Source organism: Bufo gargarizans, chromosome 11, assembly GCF_014858855.1.
Source record: "Bufo gargarizans isolate SCDJY-AF-19 chromosome 11, ASM1485885v1, whole genome shotgun sequence".
NCBI classification, from domain to species: Eukaryota; Metazoa; Chordata; class Amphibia; order Anura; family Bufonidae; genus Bufo; species Bufo gargarizans.
In genome coordinates, this window is record NC_058090.1 from 54,604,223 (window position 1) to 54,627,167 (window position 22,945).

The following is a 22,945-nucleotide window of genomic DNA, read 5'->3' on the forward strand; positions in this document are numbered from 1 at the left end:
AAACTCGTCTCCCGGCTCAGTTGGCCTCCCCTATGAGATCTATCGCAAATATAGTGGTGTGATATTCCCAAATTTACCTAGGGTAATTGATAACTCCCTGGAGGAGGGTATTCTACCTGAGTCAATGGGCGAGGTGGTAATTGTATTAATATTAAAAAAGAAAAAGAATCCACTAAATATGGAGTCCTACAGAGCGATATCGCTCCTTAACACCGATGTTAAGCTTCTGGCAAAAATGCTGGCTATTAGGCTCTCTAAAGTTAGTCCTTCGATTATACATCCTGATCAAAATGGGTTCATTCCTAACAAAGGTACCCATCGTAATCTCCATTGTCTTTTTGCAAATATACAATCCTCTGGGGAGGGGGGATTCCCGATCCATCCTGTGTTTGGATGCCTCTAAGGCGTTCGACAGAGTGGAGAGGAAATTCCTTTGGAAGGCATTAGAAAGGATCGGATTCGGACTTAGATTTATTAGTATGATTAGGCTTTTGTATAGCTCCTCTACTGCCAGACTGATTTTTAACTGTAACTTGTCTCCTAGATTTTTGTTGTCTAGAGGTACACGCCAAAGTTGTCCTTTTTTCACCCTTATTGTTTGCCATTTATATTGAGCATTTAGCACTCAGTATAAGACAAGTCACAATTATTGAGGGCTTTGGAGTATCGGGACCAGAGGATCGGATCTCCCTATACGCGGATGATGTAATATTCTATATGAATAAAACCAACACTACTCTCCCAAGAGTTATGCATCTAGTTAACTCTTTTGGGGATGTCTCTGGTCTAGATATTAATTAGGCAAAAACCACCCTTATGTAATTAGATAATTTTGAGTATTTGAGTGAGGTCACTCTTAAAATGTTAAGTTGTTTAAACCGTAGAATATCTTGGCATGATGATATCGCCTAGGATTGAGGATTATATTCAGCCCAATTTTTTTATACCATTGATAAGCAAGTTGAAATAAAAAATTGCTATATGGTCGCGACTATTCTTAAAGGGAACCTGTCACCAGGATTTTGGGTACAGAGCTGAGGACACAGGTTGCTAGATGGCCGCTAGCACATCCACAATACCCAGTCCCCATAGCTCTGTGTGCTTTTATTGTGTAAATAAACCGATTTTATACATATGCAAATTAACCTGAGATGAGTCCTGTCTCTGACTCATCTCACATACAGGACTCATCTCAGGTTAATTTGCATATGTATCAAACCGGTTTATTTACACAATAAAAGCACACAGAGCTATGGGGACTGGGTATTGCGGATGTGCTAGCGGCCATCTAGCAACCCATGTCCTCAGCTCTATACACAAAATCCCGGTGACAGGTTCCCTTTAACTAGAGCTGACGGAGCTTCCTAAATCAAGATGGTGATCTTGCCCCAACTTCTTTATATTCTCAGGAATTCCACAGTTTGGATCGATGACAAGTTCTTTAAACTCCTTGAGAGGATGATGAATGATCTACTTTGGGGAAGAAAGAGAGTGAGGTTAAAATTGGAACATTTTTACAAACCACTGTAACAGGGAGGATTGAATCTTCCATATTTCAAGGGTTTTTTCATAGCTGGGCAGTTGTTGTTGTTTTGTCGTTGGGAGGAAAGTCCTCTGTGTAAAGCCTTGGTAGATGATCTCCCTTTTGATAATATGTTTACATTTCTGGAATCTGGATTATTGATTAATGTTGAAAAAAAGTAAAGTAACTAAGAAACTATTTTCCAGAGCTTGGACAACTATCAGAGAATGGATGGGGATAAATAGTTCTCCATGGTGTACCCCTCTTTGGCACAATTTTTTCCTACAGGATATTGATAAACTATTTGGTGACAGATTTTGGCAAAAAAGTTATATCATCTATCTTTCACAAGTGGTAAAGCATGGAAGCGTACTCCCTCTCTCGAGTCTGGTACCACTGGGGAATCTAGGTAACCTAAGTTGGTTTTGTTACATTCAGCCCTGTTAAGGGTTAAACAGGCTTCACTTTTAGAGAGAGACACTTCTTCACCTTTGATCATTATCTTGGGAACCTCTGATTATAAGGGTAAGATTTCCCAACTATGCAAATTATTAATTAAGAAACTGTTTCTTAATATTGTTTCACCAGACCAGGTCAGAGGGCTTGGCAAAATGACTGTCCGGTGGTGATATCACTGGGGTGGGCAAACATCTATTCACGTATTTAAAATTAGTTTCGCACAATTTTAATCACATAATGATTCAATTTAATATTATACATAGAGTCTATATCACGCCGATTTGGCTTAATAAATGTGGTTTACTGAGATTCCTCGAACTTCTCTCGGTGTGGATCACAGGGGGCAGAATTCCTGCACATCTTCTGGTCGTGTCCAGATTTAAAACTATACTAGGACTCAATCCGTAACTTTTTTACCCAAAAATTTATGATAGTAATCCCATTGTTCCCCGAGTGTTGGATACTGCATGATTTCTCTAACCTAACTTGCCTTTTAGCCAGACTCCTAATTGCTAGAGTCTAGATTTTTCAAAATACTCCAAGACTTAATGACTGGATACTAGTGATGAGCGAGCACCAAAGTATTCGGGTGTTCAGCCCGAACACATTGCTATATTCGTGTGCTCGGCCGAGTATAATGGAAGTCAATGGGAGATAACTGGGCACCCCCTGCTCGGAAGAGAAAAGGGTGTCTGGTTAATAAAAAAAAAAAAAGGTTAGAAATTGATGGAAACCCCATCAAAATGGTTTGGAAACGGCATTAATAGGGTAACTGGATGCATCTTATACTCCTATTATGTATGACATACAATAGACAACCACACAAAGGCTATATGCCAAAAGCTATGTATGTGCAAGTTAAAAAAGAGGAGGAGTGAGCACTCACAACACTTGGACCGTGAGATATAAGGATATATTTATTATAATAGGACCTGCTGCGTCCAATAAATCAATTACAGTCACACACAATTCATACAATATAATACAATAAAAGATACAATTGGTACCAATGCCTAGAAATAAAATGTACTGATATCGGGTTGGAAACCCTGTTGCCACAGTCTTTGGATTATTAGTGTTCCAAAAGTCTCTTTTGAGCAACTAATTTCTTGCAGTGAGTGGTTCCTATTAGTGCTTTCTGTACCGCCCTAAAGGTTCCTATGACAGGTCACTTGTAGCAATAATTTGTCTCCAGTGCATACAGCTAGTAGACAGTTCTGGCACTGTAGCACAAAAGTCCCTCCGAAGTTGTCTTACCTCTTCCGGCTATTTAATGTAACCGCCCAGGCAGATACGTTTTTAAAACACTCCGTGTTCGGAATGACAATTCAGGTTCCTACCTGGTTCCTGGTATCGCGTCCCGCTGTATAGCGTCTTACGGTCCTTCCACGAGAGGCGAGCGATGCCGGCTGCTTCGGCGTCTCGCGACGCACGTCTCGGGACGATGACATCACAGTATCGCGGGACTCAACAGGCAGGAGTGATGCCTTATCAGCGGCGTCCGTTGCTGTACTGCTGGATCAATAGTTTTGGCTGGAGGTTTTTATCGCATGGCCATGCAATATTTTAAAGGAGGTCCAGTAGGTTAGGTGGTCCAGTAGGTTAGGTGGGCGCTTTTTCCCTTCTTTCACCAGACACGATTTCGGGGCGTCTACACCCCTTCCTCAGTGGCTTTTGACCACATCTTCAAAATGTGGTAGATGTACCTGCTTTGCTTGAGTTGAAAGACAGAAGAAAAGATCCTTGCATAACTAGCCTATAAATCTGCACCAAATTGCAGTAAATTGGTGGCCAAGTCTTCATGCAAAATTCTGTGACCAATTGGGCATTCACAGATGGAGGCAATAAATAAACTCTTTGCGAACCTAGCCAAAATTGTGGATGACCTGCAAGGACTTGTAGTTTGGAGATCATCTGTATTTCAGTGGTCTATAAAAATGTTCTCTGATGTGAGGCTCAAGTTGGTAATGTTAAACGTACTGTATGTCATATTCTAATGCCATTGTTTATTGGTAGATTTCCTTGAGAAATTAGAGTATAGCATAGCAAGAAATGATGCAAGCTTGTTAAAATTTAGACAAGACCGGGCACCAAAGATTAGATGGCTCATTCTTTCCACCACCCACCCTCTACATCTACCTCATGTGCCAGTTTCATTTCTCTACAGCAGTAGAGAACAGTCTCTGATAATATGCTTTTGAGTTTTTGTTTAACCAGACGAGTCTTGACTCCTTGATGAGATGAATAACAATAGAATTCAATCATGCAATTACATCCCACATGTATAATTTGAATGCCAAGTCCGTGTTAACTTACGTAAACTATTTTTTGTTAAACTATCTTTTTAATCCCGCATGACATTTACTAAGTTCCCTTGATAGATTGCCCCAATACATTGCCAGATGTAAAAAAACATTTCACATGTGTCCTACCCAGTTACAAAAATAGATTCTGTTTACATTTTAATCTAAAAATCCAGTGGCGTCTGCAGAACCCTCAGATGCTGCTGGATCCATTTTGTGCAATGGATTGCTAGGGGTAAGGTCAAACCTGATTGTGTAGGCCAGTTAGCTACATCCTGTGGCTCAACAGCTACCATATTTAAGTCAAGAAGTTTTTGCCTCGAACAGTATGTCTGCATGGGATGTAAACTGCGGTGGAAAAATCAGTTGTGGATTATAAGGAGGAATGTCCAAGGATTTTACCCTCTACTTTACTAGGGGTGAAATTCTTGGTGGAAATCCTCAGAACATGTTTTACATGGTTTAGATTTAAAACCTGCACGGCATGTTTAGGTGAAGGTTCTCATTCATCCAATCATGGTATATCAGTAGTAATAAGTCAGAACTATAGTCTTTTAAGTGGCTTTCTCAGTTAGAATGGCTTGAACACCTTAGAGGGCTCAAAACTTGTACGTATCCTGACTGGGATTTTGTCAAAACTGAGCAAATAAGAAAAAGCTATGTTATTATTGTCATTGAAGGTTTTGCATGGCAGAAAGAAGACCTTGTTCTTCCGTATATAGCTGGGGTATCTTAAAAAGTCGGAACTTTTAATAAACATTACTTCCCTGTCTGTTTAAACCTGGCAACACACTGAGGCAGCAACTGGTTCACCCAAAAGACCCAATGCCAAAACACAAGAAGAGCAATATTGTGCATCCAGTCCAGTGCAGTGAAGAGTGCCAAGAATTGCACATGTGGGGAAACCAAACAGCAGCTGCACCAGCTTACAGACCAGAAAAGAAGAGCCAGCACCTACGGTCATAGCTGTGTACCTACCTATTAAGGACAAAGGACACTCATTTGATTACAGCGAGGTTTGTGTCTTAGACACCAAAGAGGACTGGTTCAAAAGAGGTGTGACAGAAACTATTTATGTTAAATTGGAGAACAAAGATTGAATTGAGATGGAGTGTGACTTCTGTTGTCTGCTACTTATTAAGCTGTTCTAACTCCTCTCCCAAGACAGTTTAATGAAAATGCAAGTGACATCTTGCATCCATGACTGAAGCACGAGTTACCAGTAATTCTTTCCTGAAGATTTCTCCTACAAGCCATTCTAATTGAGAGAACCAGTTGGATGACTACTGAAACGTCTTCAAGAAAAGATGTTGCTCTTTGGTGCAAGGACTTGGAAAAGTCAGTTTTTTGGCTCTCCTATTATTGTGATATGGCTTTGTAAATACTGGAAATAACTGCAGTCATGTGCGAATTTTCTGGTTTTGAGTTGGCCTTTCTGATCCAATGTGCAAAACAGTCCATCAACAAGTGCAGTAGCCAAGCATGGGTGGATACTATTTTAGTATTTGTTGCGATGCCAATTGCAGCATGCACAGGGTACTGTACCAGGGCCCTTCCAAGGTGTTTTAACGCATGTCCCAGATCAGGAATGCCAGAGTGGGGTAATGGCCTATAATGTCTCTGTAGTGTTGTGGTAGTTGTGTCACGGTGTCTTCTACCTGGGTACAGCCGAACTCCTGGCTCCTGGCTCACTTGCAATACATTTGAGTGTAGTGATAGTAGGAGTAATAGATTAACTTTTCAGAATAAATGATGTCCATACCTTTAGATAAAGTTCAAATGTTTCTTTACTGGGGATAACTTGCATCCGAGCTGTATACAGCTTTGTTCTCTTGGTCCCAGCAGGTTTTGGCAATGATTTGCAGGAATGAGTACTTCTGCTGTGTGGGGAAAGACTCAGCCGAGACTAGGTCCTTGCTGTCTTCCCTATGCAGGGGGACTCCACACACACACACACCCTACCCCTAGCAGGGGTTGGGCTACACGCCTTTCTAACTTCCTTCTCCACCCATGCTGCAGGATGTGGGTCGAGCCCACCTCTCCACAGAGGGGGGAGCTAAGCTGGAATAAACCACTACACTGAACTGTAACTTGTACCTGCCAATAAGTTGCTACCACCTACTGGTAACCAGGCTAATTACATGAACAATTGCATTTAACATAGATTTATATGCACATTTGTGGAAGACATGAGCAAAATCATATCTGATGACAGTATAAAGGCTCCTAGGAGATAGTAGTGGGGTAGAGGAGTTTAGTAACACAACTCTGGGGTGTTACACAAGCACATTGGGTCCAAAAGTTTTTGGCATTCAAATAAATGTATTTAATTAGTTGGGCATGCAGCTGCTTCATTTCTTTATTTTTAGATCACGTAATCATGCTGGGCATATGTGGGCCTTCACTGTGGACTATCAAGGAAGCATTTAGTACTACAGAGGTTTTTGACGGTGGTTCTGGTCAGTCAAGTGAGTGTTAATGGCTTGGTTTCTCTCCCACAGGGCCTGGTCTCGCAAGTAATTGTGACCATATGTATTGGTGTTTAGGGGCCTGAACTCCTTGGCTGAGTCTTATGTGGACACCTCAAATATTTAGAATAAAAGGATTTTGGGTGTGGGGTGTTTATCACAGAGATTTTTTTTTCCCCCATTTTTTTTTGTGCTAAATATTTCTGTATTTGCTGAACATGTTTACCCATCCATCACTGGCAAAGCCTGCACAGTTTCATAGACTTGTTTTTTTTGCACTATCTTGGCACTGGCTTTATTCTTTTATTTTCTCCTGAAAAAATTAACATTACTTTAATTAACATCTATGCTATTACAGGAAGCCTGGTCGGAGGTTTTCTGTTTCAACCTGGCTCGAGTTAACTTTTGCAAATTTTTTTGTTTTTTTTAGCATTTATTATTAATCTATGAGTTAAAGAATACTGTGTCATCTTAGTCTATGGATGGCTTGATGGTAAAATGAATGAAATTCACTTTAATGGGGCTGAGCTGCTCCTAGGCTACATGACATGAGCCTGTTATCACTCGGCCTAGGAAAAGCAAAGAGAAGCCTACAGTGCTCACAGGAGCACCACTGACTTCTCAAACAGCTGATCAGCAGAGGTTCCAGATGTCACACCCCCACCAATCAGATACTGATGACCTATCCTGAGGATAAAAATCTCAGAAAAACCCTTTAAAGATGATACATTCCTTTTGTATTTTAAACGCATGACGTCAATCCAACTCCCGTAGCAGGCAGGCCGTGCGGCAGTGTAACGTCACTCACTACGCCATGCGCCTGCTCCGCCTGCTTCATTCATAAAGTGGTAGGAGCAGGCGCGTGATGTAGTGAGTGACGTTACGCTGCTGCCCGGCCTGCCTGCTACTGGAGTTTCGAGTGAGTACTACGTGGATTGCGATACTGCTTCATAGGATTGCTATAGTTTAACAAAGCTCCCATACCTACAGGTTACATACGAATACTACAGTGAGCGGGGCCCAGTGTTATAGAATACAGCGACCGCACTGGGCCCCGCTGCCATTACAATATCAATTGCCAGCCCCTGCCCCCTGTATTGGGGGTCATTCACTATTTTCACAAGGACACTGTTATGGGGGGGGGGGGGGATCTGTGGATGACACATATATAGCATAAGATGCTATATATGTGCCATCCACAGATCCCCCCCCATAACAGTGCCATCCACAGATCCCCCCCCATAACAGTGCCATCCACAGATCCCCCCCCCCCCAATAACAGTGCTATCCACAGATCCCCATAACAGTGCCATCCACAGATCCCCATAACAGTGCCATCCACAGATCCCCATAACAGTGCGCATCCACAGATCCCCATAACAGTGCGCATCCACAGATCCCCCATAACAGTGCGCATCCACAGATCCCCCATAACAGTGCGCATCCACAGATCCCCCATAACAGTGCGCATCCACAGATCCCCCATAACAGTGCGCATCCACAGATCCCCCATAACGGTGCGCATCCACAGACCACCATTAGTTCAAAACCCACCAAAAGCACACCTTTTGGTTAAAAAAAATTCTCTTATTTTCCTCCTAAAAAACCTAGGTGCGTCTTATGGGCCGATGCGTCTTATAGGGCGAAAAATACGGTATTTAATTAGTTGGGCATGCAGCTGCTTCATTTCTTTATTTTTAGATCACGTAATCATGCTGGGCATATCTGGGCCTTCACTGTGTACTATCCAGGTAGCATTTAGTACTACAGAGGTTTTTGACAGTGGTTCTGGTCAGTCAAGTGAGTGTTAATGGCTTGGTTTCTCTCCCACAGGGCCTGGTCTTGCAAGTAATTGTGACCATATGTATTGGTGTTTTGGGGCCTGAACTCCTTGGCTGAGTTTTATGTGGACACCTCAAATATTTAGAATAAAAGGATTTTGGGTGTGGGGTGTTTATCACAGAGATTTTTTTTCTGTTCTTTTGTGCTGAATATTTCTGTATTTGCCGAACATGTTTACCCATTCATTACTTGCAAAGCCTGCAGTTTCATAGACTTGTTTTTTTGCTCTCTTGGCAGTGGATTATTATTTTCCTTTCTCCTGACAAAATTACCATTACTTTAATTAGCATCTATGCTATTACAGGAAGCCTGGTAATCGCTTGTAACGTGTAACCAAGTCAGAGGTTTTCTTTTTCAACCTAGCTCGTGTTGGCTTTGCCAATTTTTTTTTTTTTTTAGCATTTATTATTGATCTATGAGTTAAAGAATACTGTGCCATCTTAGTCTATGGATGGATTGATGGTAAAATGAATGAAATTCACTTGTATGGGGCTGAGCTGCTCTTAGGCTACATGACATGAGCCTGTCATCACTCGGCCTAGAAAAAGCAGAGCGAAGACTACAGCACTAAAGGGAGCACCACTGACTTCTCAAACAGCTGATCAGCAGAGGTTCCAGAGGTCAGACCCCCACCAATCAGATACTGATGACCTATCCTGAGGATAAAAATTTCGGAAAAATCCTTTAAAGATGATACATTCCCTTTGTATTGTAAGGAAAAACAATTTTTATCTTGTACATTTTCAAAATTACAAAAAAATAAAAAGGTCTCGGAGCAAAACTTTGGGCACCCTGCATGGTTAGTACCTAGTAGCATCCCCTTTGGCAAGTATTGCAGCTTGTAAATGCTTTTTGTAACCAGCCAAGAGTATTTAAATTCTTGTTTGAGGGATTTTCCAATTCTGTGAGATTCCTGGGCCATTTTGCATGCACTGCTCTTTGGAGATCTATCCTCAGATTTTCAATGATGATCAAATCGGGGGACTGTGAAGGCCATGGTAAAGCCTTCAGCTTGTGCCTTTTGAGGTAACCTATTGGGGATTTTGAGGTGTGTTTAGAATCATTATTCATTTGTTTTCAACTTCAGCTTTTTTACATTTGGTGTTGTTTGCTTCCAGAACTTCTGTTCTCCCCTCTACTTGTGAAATGTTCCCCGTGCCATTGGCTGCAACACAAGCCCAAAGCATGATTGATCGAACCACATGCTTAATAGTTGGAGAGGTCTTTTCATGAAATTCTGTGCCCTTTTTTCTCCAAACATACCTTTGGTCATTGTGGCTATAGAGTTCTATTTTGACCTCATTGGTCTACAAAATGCATCAGGTTTGTTTAGATGTTCTCTTGCAGCCTTTTGATGCTGAATTCTATAGGTGAGGCTGCAGGAGAGGATTTTTCTGTTGACTTTTCCATTAAGGCCATATTTGTGCAGGTGTCACTGAACATTAGAGCAATCTACCACAACTCCACAGTCTAAGTCTTCCTGAAAGTCTTTTGCAGTCAATCAGGGGTTCTGATTTGCCTTTCTAGCAATCCTATGAGCAGCTGTCTCTGAAATTTCCTTGCCATTCCAGACCTTCTTTTGACCTTCATTGGTCCTGTTAACTGCCTTTTCTTAATTACAGTTCAAACTGAGGAAATGGCAACCTGAAAACGCTTTACTATCTTCTTATTGCCTACTCCTGCTTCGTGGGCTTCAACCATTTTCATTTTCAGAGTGTTAGGCAGCTGCTTAGAAGAACCCATGGCTACTTTTTTTGGGACAAGGTTAGAAGAGTTTGGGTATTTATAAAGCTTTGAAATTTGTATCACCTACCTTTCCTAACGATGATTGTGAACAAGCCTTGACCCTAACAGGCTATTTAAAGTCTGAGACCTCTGTTAACGTTATCTGAGCACTCAAATCTCCTTGGGTTCGCATATTTTTGCATGGCACTTCTTTCCTTTATTTTAATACAAACCCAAATACAGTGATTAGGGATAAGTGAATAGACTTCGGGTTAAACATTCAAAGTCGATTCGCATAAAACTTAATTCTAGTACTGTACGGAGCAGGAGCTCCATACAGTATTGGGCTACATGCACACAAACGTTTAGTTTTTGTTTTTTTTGCGGATAGGATGTGGACCCATTCATTTCAACGGATCCGCAAAAAATACGGACAGCACACCATGTGCTGTCTGCATCAGTATGTCCGTTCAGTAGCACCACCAAAAAAATAGAACATGTCCTATTCTTGTCCGTTTTAGGCATTTGTTACAATGGATCCACAAAATAAAAAAAATGATGGCATACGGATGTTATCCGGTTTTTCTTTTTTTGCGGATCCTCCATTTGCGCACCGCAAAACACATACGTTCGTGTGCATGTAGCCTTAGAATGTATTAGCTCAGATGAGCCGAAGTTATTCCTTCGTGAAGTCTCGCGAGACTTCGCTCAATAACTAACTTAATAAATTGATTTGTACTGTAAAAAAACATTTTCCGAACGAGGTACTTTGGAACCGAACCAGAGTTCTGGAAATGTTTTATTACAGTACAAAATAATTTTATTAAGTTATTGCGCGAGACTTCACTAAGAAATAATTCGGCTCATCGGAGCAAATACATTTTAATACTGTACAGAGCTCCTGCTCTGTACAGTATTAGAACAAAGTTTTATGCGAATGGACTTTGAATGTTTCATCCAAAGTCGATTCGCTCATCCCAGCAACTCAATAGTGATATTGATTAAAATGTTGAAAAGTGTGTTTCATCATTTTATCTTCAACTTGCTTAAAGTCGTTGTCCCATCGCAGACAATGGGGGCATATCACTAGCCACTGTATCTAAACTTATATAATACACACGTATTTTTACACATAATTATATAGATATAATAATGTAACATAGTTATGTTATATATAGTGTGTATATACTGAAAATCTAGTTAATATGTTAAATAAAAAAAAAAATATATATATATATATTTATAGTTAATAATTATATATTATAGTTACATATAATACACATGTGACATGTTTTGAGTAACAGCTGTTGTCCTTTTATTACTGCACTAATTGTTTCAAGGGTTAAAAGCCCCCTGGATAGAAAATTGGCATAGAAAAAAAAAGCGTCTGTTGGACTCCAGTCCTGTAATCAATTGCTTAATTGTATCTGTCACATCTAATACAGTGTCACCCTTGAAATACCATTTATAAGCAGCCGCATTCTTCTCTAACATTTCAGTGACCACAAACATTTTGTCCCAGTATAAAACTGGAGAACACACGTCCCATATTTACTCCAATCATCTTTTCCGAGTGATAAATCATCCACAGATGCGTCTGCACTGAGCCTTCCAATTGACCAGCAATGCGATCTCATGATTTATCTGGCGTAGCGATGTCTTTACTGCACCCAGACAGATAATATGGTTGCCTTAAACAACAAGGTCTTTTATATTGAAATACAGTATATTCACCTATATCATAAAACAGACAATCCAACCGTTTTCTGAATTATAGTTTTATACTACCACATGCAATTTTCCCGTACTGCAGAAACCTGTATAATATGGCACACAAGGGAAAAACTAAAATTACATTTAAATTGACAAAATTGGATATATGCAATGTTTTTCCTATATTTTTATATTTGAGAATGACAGGTTGCCTATATAGTGACATCAGTATTTAAAGAGGTGTAAAGGATTTAAATATGTATACCCTATCCTGGTGGTCCAGACCAGGGTGAGGGTTAATTCTAGTATCATTGGTGGTCAAGGGCAGTGAAAGGGATTGTCAGTATTCTTGGTGGCCTAGGGTGGTGAAGTGGTTAATTTCAGTGTACAGAGCGTTGTAGGGAAATGAAGGGTTAATTCCAGTATACTTGGTGGTCTAGGGCAGTGAAGGAATTTATCTAAGGATCACTTGGTAGAGGAAGAGTTAATGCTGCATACCTGGATTCCAGTGTTTGCTCACCTCTCCAGGCTCCAGCATTGTCTTGGCTGTAACTAGTGCTCTGCCCAATCATAAGGAGTCAGCTGCTACCCTTATAATTACGGTATGTCACTGAGGTAATAGGAGTATGAATTTCCAAACTTGCAAATGTCTTGGTTTTTCATATTTTAGGCTACTTTCAGACTAGCGTTTTTTGCAGATCCGTCATGGATCTGCAAAAACGCTTCCATTACAATAATACAACTGCATGCATCCGTCATGAACAGATCCGGTTGTATTATGCCTTCTATAGCCATGACGGATCCATCTTGAACACCATTTAAAGTCAATGGGGGACGGATCCGTTTTCTATTGTGCCAGATTGTGTCAGGTGGACAGCAAAACTCTGCAGGCAGCATGGAATGGAGACTGATCAGAGGCAAACTGATGCATTCTGAGCGGATCCTTTTCCATTCAGAATGCATTAGGGCAAAACTGATCTGTTTTGGACGCTTGTGAGAGCCCTGAACGGATCTCGCAAACGGAAAGCCAAAACGCGAGTGTGAAAGTAAGTAGCCTTATTGTGTTTTTTCAGTGTTTTTTGTATTTGCTCAAATTGTGGAAAACTGTTGAGACCTTTGTGTCTCTGTGCTTAAAGCCACCTTTGGAGCTGGGTGAATGAGGTATGCTGAGACCTGTAGTTCCATGCTGCCAGTGCCAAACTACAGAATTTGTTTTGCAGACTGTTTAGCATGGCTTGTTGATTTTTTTTTTTTGTGCTGTACATTTTTCTTTGTTAGGATCCAAAATGTCTAAGCTTACGTGTACAGTAGGTTCTCTAACTTGGTCACCTTTTGGCTGGTTTGCTTTAGACCACTTTTTTACTCCAAAATTGTGGTGCATGCCCTAAAACGGCCAAAATTAATGGCTTGAACCACTATTTTGGTGCAAAAATATGGTCTAAAGTAACCAAAAGATGGTATAAGTTTACCAAATCCATCAGTGGGAACCATCACTGCCTGGTCTAGTATTAAGGGGGTTGTCCATTTTTTTTTTTTATTTTTTTTTTTTCATATTGCTGGTTTTTCTCTGTTTTAGTCCTGCTTTTCTCTGTAAAGGTCCTTTTACACACAGCAGATTTTGTTGCAAAAAATTTCTGCCACTGAAAATCAGTTCCAGTCACCTGCCGCATGTGAAAGAGTAAGGCGGGATTTAGAGCATTGTTATATCGGCTAAAGACAGGCACATCTTATTATACTGAACAATATGCTCTTCATTACAGATTATAAAATTGCTGGATGGAAAGAGATCGCAGGCCGTAGGAATTTTAATATCCAGCTTACACCTTGACATGAAGGACATTCAGCAAGGTAGGTGGTCATTTGGCAAATCATTTCTTCCTTCCTGTCAGGCCTTCTTGGAGTTGGAGCAAATACATAATTGTTCTTGCCCATGAGATTAAAATAATGTGGCTTAATTTGTTTTGTTTGTGTCCTAAAAAAAAACAATCTTTTTACATTCGCTGTGTATGAAGCTGTGGCCATAAGTATGGTGGTTTTTATCTGGTAACAAGAGAACGTGTGGCTACATTGGATATGGATGTAGCTAAAGCAGATGGAGAATCTTATTTGCATGTTAATACATTTTGTTTCCTGTTAAGAACACCGTTTGTAAGGCAGAAAAAGACGTGTCCATCCAGTGCAGTCTGCAGTGCTGAGCCGTAAGAGGGCAAAAAAATAAATTTTTCCTCATGTTAGGGAAAAATTCCTTCCTGACTCCAAACAGGAAACTCCATTGATCAATGACCCTTCTCCAGAAATCTAGTAACTATAACCTGTAATATTATTACCCTCCAGAAATACATCCAGGCCCCTCTTGAATTCCTTTATTGTACTCACCATCACCACCTCCTCAGGCAGAGAGCTCCATAGTCTCACTGCTCTTACCGTAAAGAATCTTCTATGTTGATGGAGACACCTTCTTTCCTCTAGATGTAGAGGATGTCCCCTCATCACAGTCACAGTCCTGGGTATATATAGATGATGGGAGAGATCTCTGTACTTGACCCTGATATATTTTAGCATAGTCATTAGATTACCTCTCAGACATTTTTTTTTTCTAAACTAACCCCAATGTTGATCTTGCTTATCTTTCTGGATACTGTAGTCCACCCATTCCATGAATTACTTTAGTTGCAACCCTTTGAGCCTACCTATTATGCCTTTATTATTCATTTGTGCTCAAAACTATGAACAGTATTCCATAGGTAAGTAAACACCGTTTACACAGAATTAAATTGAGTAAGGGCCTAAAATCAGTACTAGGCAACATCACAAACCCTCAACAAGCCCACTCAACATAGAACAGATACATCTACACAAAAAAGCGGAGTCTAAGAACGCTCCAAATATATAATAAGTTTTATTTAAATACATATATGACATAATTAAAATAAAGATAAAATACATCAAGAAACAAAGTGCGGTATAAACCTGAGGGAAGTTGACAAAATTCCAATACTCATGAGGAGATTGGGGTGCAGTAATTTTACATCCCTTAGCCAATGGTTGACATACGGTCAAATGTATGAAGTAGATGCTAGTGCATCCCATACCCCAATACATACAATGATTTTGCATCCCTTAACATATGGTTAAATGTATCAAATAAGTGCTAGTACATCATTATATAGCCAATGATTTTACATCACTTAACTAAGGCCCCTTTCACACGGGCGAGTTTTCCGTGCGGGTGCGATGCGTGCGGTGAACGCATTGCACCCGCACTGAATCCTGACCCATTCATTTCTATGAGACTGTGCACACGAGCGGTGATTTTCACGCATCACTTGTGCGTTGCGTGAAAATCGCAGCATGCTCCTCTTTGTGCGTTTTTCACGTAACGCAGGCCCTATAGAGATGAATGGGGTTGCGTGAAAATCGCATGCATCCGCAAGCAAGTGCGGATGCGGTGCGATTTTCACGCATGGGTTCTAGGTGACAGTCTATTCACTGTATTATTTTCCCTTATAACATGGTTATAAGGGAAAATAATAGCATTCTGAATACAGAATGCTTTGTATAATAGTGCTGGAGGGGTTAAAAATAATAAAAAAGTTAACTCACCTTCTCCTCTTGTTAGCGCAGATGCCGGTCTGTTCTTTATCTGTGGGCTAAAGGACCTTTGATGACGTCAGATCACATGCTCCATCACCATGGTGATGGACCATGTGATTGGAGCATGTGATCTGACGTCACCTCAGGTCATTCAGTCCACAGCTAAAGAACAGAGTGGCATCTGCGCGAACAAGAGGAGAAGGTGAGTTAACTTTTTTATTATTTTTAACCCTTCCAGCACTATTATACAAAGCATTCTGTAGTCAGAATGCTATTATTTTCACTTATAACCATGTTATAAGGGAAAATAATACAATCTTCAGAACATCAATCCCAAGCCCGAACTTCTGTGAAGAAGTTCGGGTCTGGGTACCAAACATGCGCGATTTTTCTCACGCAAGTGCAAAACGCATGACAATGTTTTGCACTCGCGCAGAAAAATCGCGCATTTTCCCGCAACGCACCCGCCTCTTATCCGGGCAAAAAACATGACGCCCGTGTGAAAGAGGCCTAAGGGTTAATGTGGTCAAATGCTAGTGCATCATAAAACACAAAGATACACCTCATACTGAATGTAACATCTATAACATACCCATGAAATGGGGAGATCACCTCAAGAGAACCGCACACCCCGACGCGCATTTCGGCAACACCTTCGGGAACGGCTCTCCTTAGAAATGTGCCCTACTTAGACACTCAACCCACCAATCAATGATCGTCGGTTGATTTAGCATAAGTGTGTCCACATGTGTGTATTAAAAATAAAATCTATATGCACCTGCTTAATATGGTGCCATCCACATAAGACCAGAAGCGCACGCCGAGCACCCGATGGCCATTCAGTTAATTATGTCTTATATATGTATTTAAATAAAAGTTATTATATATTTGGAGCCTTCTTAGACTCAGCTTTTTTGTGTAGGTGTATAAGTATTCAATAGGTGACTAGTGACCGTGCTAGAACTATAGTCATGTCATGTGCATCTATGCCCTTTAGATAATGATACAGTAGTAATTCTGAAAGTTGCGCTCAGCTGAATCTCCTGCCAGAGGCTTAAAGTGTACCTGAGTTTTAAATAAATATAAACATTTGCATAATGGCTGTGCCTTTTTTGTACAATGATAACTGTGTAGGAACAGTTATGTTTGGGCTTCCCTAGAGTCTCTTTCAGCCATATTTTGCCATGTTTCAGCTGCACAGATAGATGCATTTCTCTCACAAGCAGTGGTTGTCTCCCTTCTGCTAGTACTGTATGCAGTGACCTCACTTCTCTTACTTTCCACTATGTTTGTTTTCTTCTACCGATCTTAAAAAGGAGGGGTAAGTCACAGTTACAGAAAGGAAGGCGACTCCTGTGATGTTTAGAAGCAGTTGTTTTATCAGACCAAAGGATCTCAGCTATGCCCCTATTTCCTGTGAGCCATCGTCTGAGTCTGTTACCGGGGATGGATCTTGCCTGACAACAAGCAGGGGACTGCAACTTAGGTAGAAATTAGACCCCCTAGCGGCCATAACGTTACAGCTTTTTTTCTGGTGGATGTAAGCATATTTCTTAACAGAAGTGATTTAGAAATTTGATAGTTGCACCATTAAATGAAATTAAATTGTGTGAAAGTACAGTGACTTTTTAAAGTTATTACCACTGTAAAATCTCCCCTACTTTGCTGCTACTGTACCATGTTCTATGTAGATGTTCTGAATGGAAAATCTGCAGCACTTGCACCATGTGTGGCTCTATCCTTAACCGGATGCAGCTAGTAGCTCGTATAGCACTTTTGCAGAGGCAACTATACTTGGCTTCCGGTGTTGTATTATGGCCTCGCATCTTTTGGCTGCATGTTGTGACTCGCCCTGTCACATTTGTAAATGTGTTCCTTTTTTTGGGAGTTTAAAAGGGTATCTCCTAGCAAGACAATTATTTTTTATTTTTTTGGTGAGGTGGGGGGGGGGGGGGGATCACTTACAGATTCTTACAAATACTTTAAGACACCACATCTGCAAATGACTACATTATGATGCTGGCTTCTTAAAACTGCACAAGTCTATTTAATTAAGCATAGCACCTTGATGTAAGGTATATACAAATCCTCATCTTGATCTGTTCTGCCCAATCTGTATGATTAGATAATGATCTACATTTTGTACATGCTTATCTGGCCATTTAGATGAGGTTTTTGAAGTTTCGCATACAGTTTGATGCAATATTTAGCTTTTCAGCTGCCTGTAACATGGGGAAGGTGTGTGTCGAGCGCATAACCCACTGGATACAGATCCATCTGTATCCCATTACAACAGGAATGACCTCAGTCTTTGAAGTACATTGCTTGTTAGTTCAAGGGCCACTTAGATGGAAGTATTACAGGGGCTTTGCTGTGTTTTACACAGTTTTCCCCTCCACTCCCTCCAGGAATTAGCACCCCCAGCCCCCCTGCCCCTTACCCTCTTGCTGATCATTATTAAGGCTTTGGCTACTTTTTAATCAGTTTAACACATTGGTGAGTTTCCACTTGATGACTGACTGGAGCTTAGACTTGTGGGACCATAGGGGAGCGTGCTGGGCCTCTCATTTGTCAAGTGTGGAATTTATATATGCATTGGCCACTTTGGAGTAAAAAGAACCCATTCACATGGTGGGGATGTATGTTTTTATATATTTTACAACTCCATTTTCTATGTTTCTCCAACATTGATGTCATGCTATCCCTTCATGGACATTTTAGCCCTGCACAAACTGTAAATTGCAAACTACTGTAGCTTGTAGTAAATGCAATTTACAATCCATAGAAATGCATTTTAAGATTTTTGTGGCAAAATCCCTTGAGTTTTAAAGGCTATAGGTGTGGTTGTCCTGCTGGGGAATGGAATACATCCACCAATGTCTGAGACTGGCGTAGAAAAGTTGCAGTTTAGGAAAATTCAAAATTGCATTCAGTGCAGCAACCTTTTACTAAAGAATAGTTTACATAGTGGTCAAGTCAGGAGCGGTGCTCCGGCTATCTTTAGCAAACAGCAGTTTATCTCACAAGACAGGACCATAGACTTAAATGGGTTGTCCAGGAATTGATAATGGTGACCTATCCTCAAGATAGGTCATTATTATTACATTGGTGAGGTTCCAACTCCTGGCACCACCACTGATCAGGTGTTTCAGGGAGCCACCATGCTAACCGGAGCTCTGGTGAGTACAGTCGTCTCCTGACAACTTTCCAAGGACATCGCCATACATTGTATTGTGGCCAGGGTGGATAAAAAAATCAATGATTTAAAAAAAAAAAAAATCAGATTTTTTTTTTTTACATTTTAATCAGATTTTTTTTATATAAAATGATTTTTGAGGAAAATATATTACCATCCAAAGGTTATTCCATCATGAAATAAAGATTTGTTTTTTAATTATGTAGAATAAGGCTGTATATGTTTAATTTTTTGGGTAAATAAATTCCATTAATCCATTCACAAGGTCATGCTCTTCCAGAGGTTTTTGTAAGGTTATTGGGCAGTTTCTCTGCCTACAAGAAATGATCACAGATGCTTGGTTTAATTTTGCAGTTCTCAAAACTGAATTTGACTCAGCAGAGATCACATGCCTCCTCTTCACAGCAAACATGTTATAACATGAACAGAGTTGAGAAAAAGACCTTAATCCTAACTTCTACAAACCTATGAATACAGAATCAACCTAATCAAACTAATATGAAAAGTTGTTGTTCTAAAAATCTTCATCTATTTGCATATTTTAAGTTATACCAGCAAGAATTAGTTTTTATGTAGAAAACTATGATTTAAATCAAGCCTTACTGACTAGTGATTTAAATCAGTTTGATTTAAAGGGAACCTGTCACCTGGATTTGGGGTATAGAGCTGAGGACATGGGCTGCTAGATCGCCCCTAGCACATCCGCAATACCCAGTCCCCATAGCTCTGTGTGCTTTTATTGTGTAAAAAAAAACGATTTAATACATATGCAAATTAACCTGAGATGAGTCCTGTCCCTGACTCATCTCATGAACAGGACTCATATCAGGTTCATTTGCATATCAATCAAAACTGTTTTTTAACACAATAAAAGCACACAGAGCTATGGGGACTGGGTATTGCGGATGTGCTAGTGGCCATCTAGCAGCCCATGTCCCCAGCTCTATGCGCAAAATCCCGGTGACAGGTTCCCTGTCAAATCCACCCTGATTGTGGCTATGCTTGGTATTGCAGCTCAGTCCCATTGACTTGAATGAGGCCGAGCTGTAGCTAGGCCATGTGAATGATTTCCGATGATGTTACATGGCCTAGTAAGAGGCCACGGCACTCATGGAGCACCGGCCTCTTCTAACAGCTGGTCGGCGGGGGTCCTCCACCAATCTGAGGATAGGTCATCAATATAAATTCCAATATAACCCCTTTAAACGTTAAATCAGCCAACTTACAACACAGTATTGGTGGTTACCATAGTGAAATTGTTCCCCAATTCAAGGGTTTGTGGCTGTGTAGTGACTATATCATGCAGAGTCTCCTTTTAAAGGGGTTGTCCAGCCATTAATATTGATGACTAGGAGTGGGTGAATCGTTCTTTGGATCCAAGATCCGAAGTCAATTCGTTCCCCATATTCCTTTTAATGCTGTACAGAAACAGGGTTGAGCATGACTTGTTCACCCATCACTCCTAGTCATCAATATTAACGGCTAGGTCATTAATATCTGATCAGCAGGGGTCTGACACCTTCACCGATCAGCTGTTTGACAAGGAAGCTGCACTCCGCGAGTGCCGCTTCTTTATCATTACACTAGGTCTCGTCTCCAGTGGAGCAGGGGCATAGTGTAATTACAAGTAGTTGCTCTATTCACTTGAATGGAGCTGGTACTTGTATTACACTGCACCTCCTAGATGAAGTGCAGTGTAATTAAGAGGACGTGGTACTCGCTTGCAGTGCCGCCTCCTTGTCAAACAGTTGATCGGCGGGGATGCTGTGTGTCAGAGATTGATGACCTAATCTGACAATAAGCCATCAATATTAACAGCTGGACAACCCCTTTAAAACGTGCTGAGGTCATGACTGTATCATTACAGTGTCTCCCCTAGACTTGCTTGTAGCCCAGGCTCTCGGCGCTAGTTGGTCCTACAGTGTCAGTCACTGTTTAGGTGGTGTTGCCCCACAAACAGCCAATAATCCAGTTGAATAGCCTCTGTGCTATGTTGCACCATCACAGTGTCCTGCCTGGTTGCAGCTTTTAACAGAACTTCATCACTGGAGGTGGTGGAATTACATATGCCCTACAAGACCCTCAAACTCCTCAAAGGTATTAAGGACACCACACTTTATGTAATGCATTATTCAGAATATACAGTATAACTACTAAACACATTATATCCTATGTGGACAAAGGTATTGGGACATCTACACATTAAATAGGGTTGAGGTAAGGGTTCTGTGCGTGCCAGTCAAGTTCTTCCACACCAAACTCGCCAAACTATGACTTCATTGACCTTGCTTTGTGCATCGGGGACTCAGTCTCTCACTTCATAGCTGATTTGATGTGGTTCCGAAATGTTTCCACTTTGCAATTATACCCCTCACAGTTGATTATGGAATACCTCAGGTAAGAAATCTCAGAAACTGACTTGTTTCAGCGGTGGCATCCTTGTAAGCTGTGTATCGGGGCAGGCTCCCCAGGATACAGCAAAGTCACAGACAAGAAAAGCGACACTGACACCAGCTTTATATGCAAGAACAGAAACTTGAATTTAACAATAGAGAAAACACAACAATATAAATATACACAGACTAAGTTATACCCTCGGCCCACAGTCGCTGTCCCTGTCCGAAGTACAGGCCTAGCCCGATGGCGCGCACGCAGCAGAGCCTGCAAGTCAAATACTGCGCCGCAGTCCAGTACAGTAAGGCCTAGCAAAACATATAACCGTATCTATCTAACTACTATAAGGCCTAGGCTAGTCTCTGTTACTTCAGGCGCCACACAGTAGAATACAATCAGTAACCAGATGTACTGACCTGCATCCGTTCTGGGCCCGAGGATGCCGCTTACCCGGGATGGCCACCAACCACTCAGCAACCGTGCGGCCTTCCTTGATAATAAGACTTCTGCCCACACGCTGTACACTGTATTCCTGGAGCAATCTCTCTTTCAAAGAGCCGGATCCAGTAAGGGGGCACCAGCTAATCTCCTTCCTCTGCGTGTCCATTCACTCCCGAACATCCACAAGCCAGGATGGAATCGGATTCAGTCTCTCAAAGAACATTGCTTCCACCATCTCAGATCAGCACTTCCTAGTTTTCAGAAGCAGCTAGCATGAGTCATCATCTGCTTTGCATATGCAGATCCCAGAGTGTGCTGACTGTGCTGCAAAACAGTGGTCTCTAGTGCCTGGAATGCCAAATGACAGCTCCAATACAATTTAAACATAAACATTTACAGGCAGAGTTTATGCACAATCTCGCATCCTATTACAGGGCCACTTTGGAATTCAGTGATTTTCTTTTTTGTCTGTCACACAGTAGAGGAGTTGCACAAATGCTACAACAGCAAGATGTTTGGAAATGTTAGAGGCTGTCTGGTCCCAAATTCAAAATTATATTTATGTGCTCCTAACACCATGCATACATACGCCCCAAATACCTGTTTTTCATGTCTGTGCTTTCTTTCCCTTTGTCTGGGCTTCAGAGTATCCTGGCAGATCCATTTATATTCTCCGCTTCCTGTTTTGTTGAATACCTAACTTTATCGATAAACAAGCCTGGCTGCTCTGCAGAGTGATGACTCACAGGCTGACCCCCTGCCACACTGTTCAGTCTCTGCCCACTACACCTCCTACACCCATACATGAATCCTGCTAGTCTATATCTATATAACGTAGGCATGCTAGAAGAGGTATCGGCTAGGCAGGTATATACCATGGGAGAGTGGGCTGTATGTTGTCATCACTAAGTTTAAATCATAAGAACTGCTGATCGTTTAGTAAACAATAGGACTATCATTCTATACAGTGGTGTAGTGAGTAGTTGGCGCCTGATTGTTACCCTACAATGTATTTTGATGATCTTTATAATTATTTAAATAGTGATTTTTTTTTATTTCTTTTTTCTAAAGGGATTCAATGTTACTCATTGGTTTATGGGTATTAAATATTTTGAATACTCCCGTAGGATATGTGTGTATATGTATGTATGTGTATATATGTGTGTATGTATATATATATATATATATATATATATATATATATATATACAGTACAGACCAAAAGTTTGGACACACCTTCTCATTCAAAGTGTTTTCTTTATTTTAATGACTATGAAAATTGTAGATT

General features: G+C 40.8%; 1 protein-coding gene across 2 annotated transcripts in view; it reads left to right on the forward strand.

The window, feature by feature from the left end:
* FMN1 (formin 1) overlaps nucleotides 1–22,945 on the forward strand; it is a 222,414-nt gene that overhangs the window by 119,854 nt on the left and 79,615 nt on the right. For both annotated transcript variants that reach the window (XM_044271832.1, XM_044271831.1), the window contains exon 7: nucleotides 13,793–13,880. In XM_044271832.1, coding sequence (XP_044127767.1) covers nucleotides 13,793–13,880 — 88 coding nt within the window. The remainder of the gene's footprint in view (nucleotides 1–13,792; nucleotides 13,881–22,945) is intronic.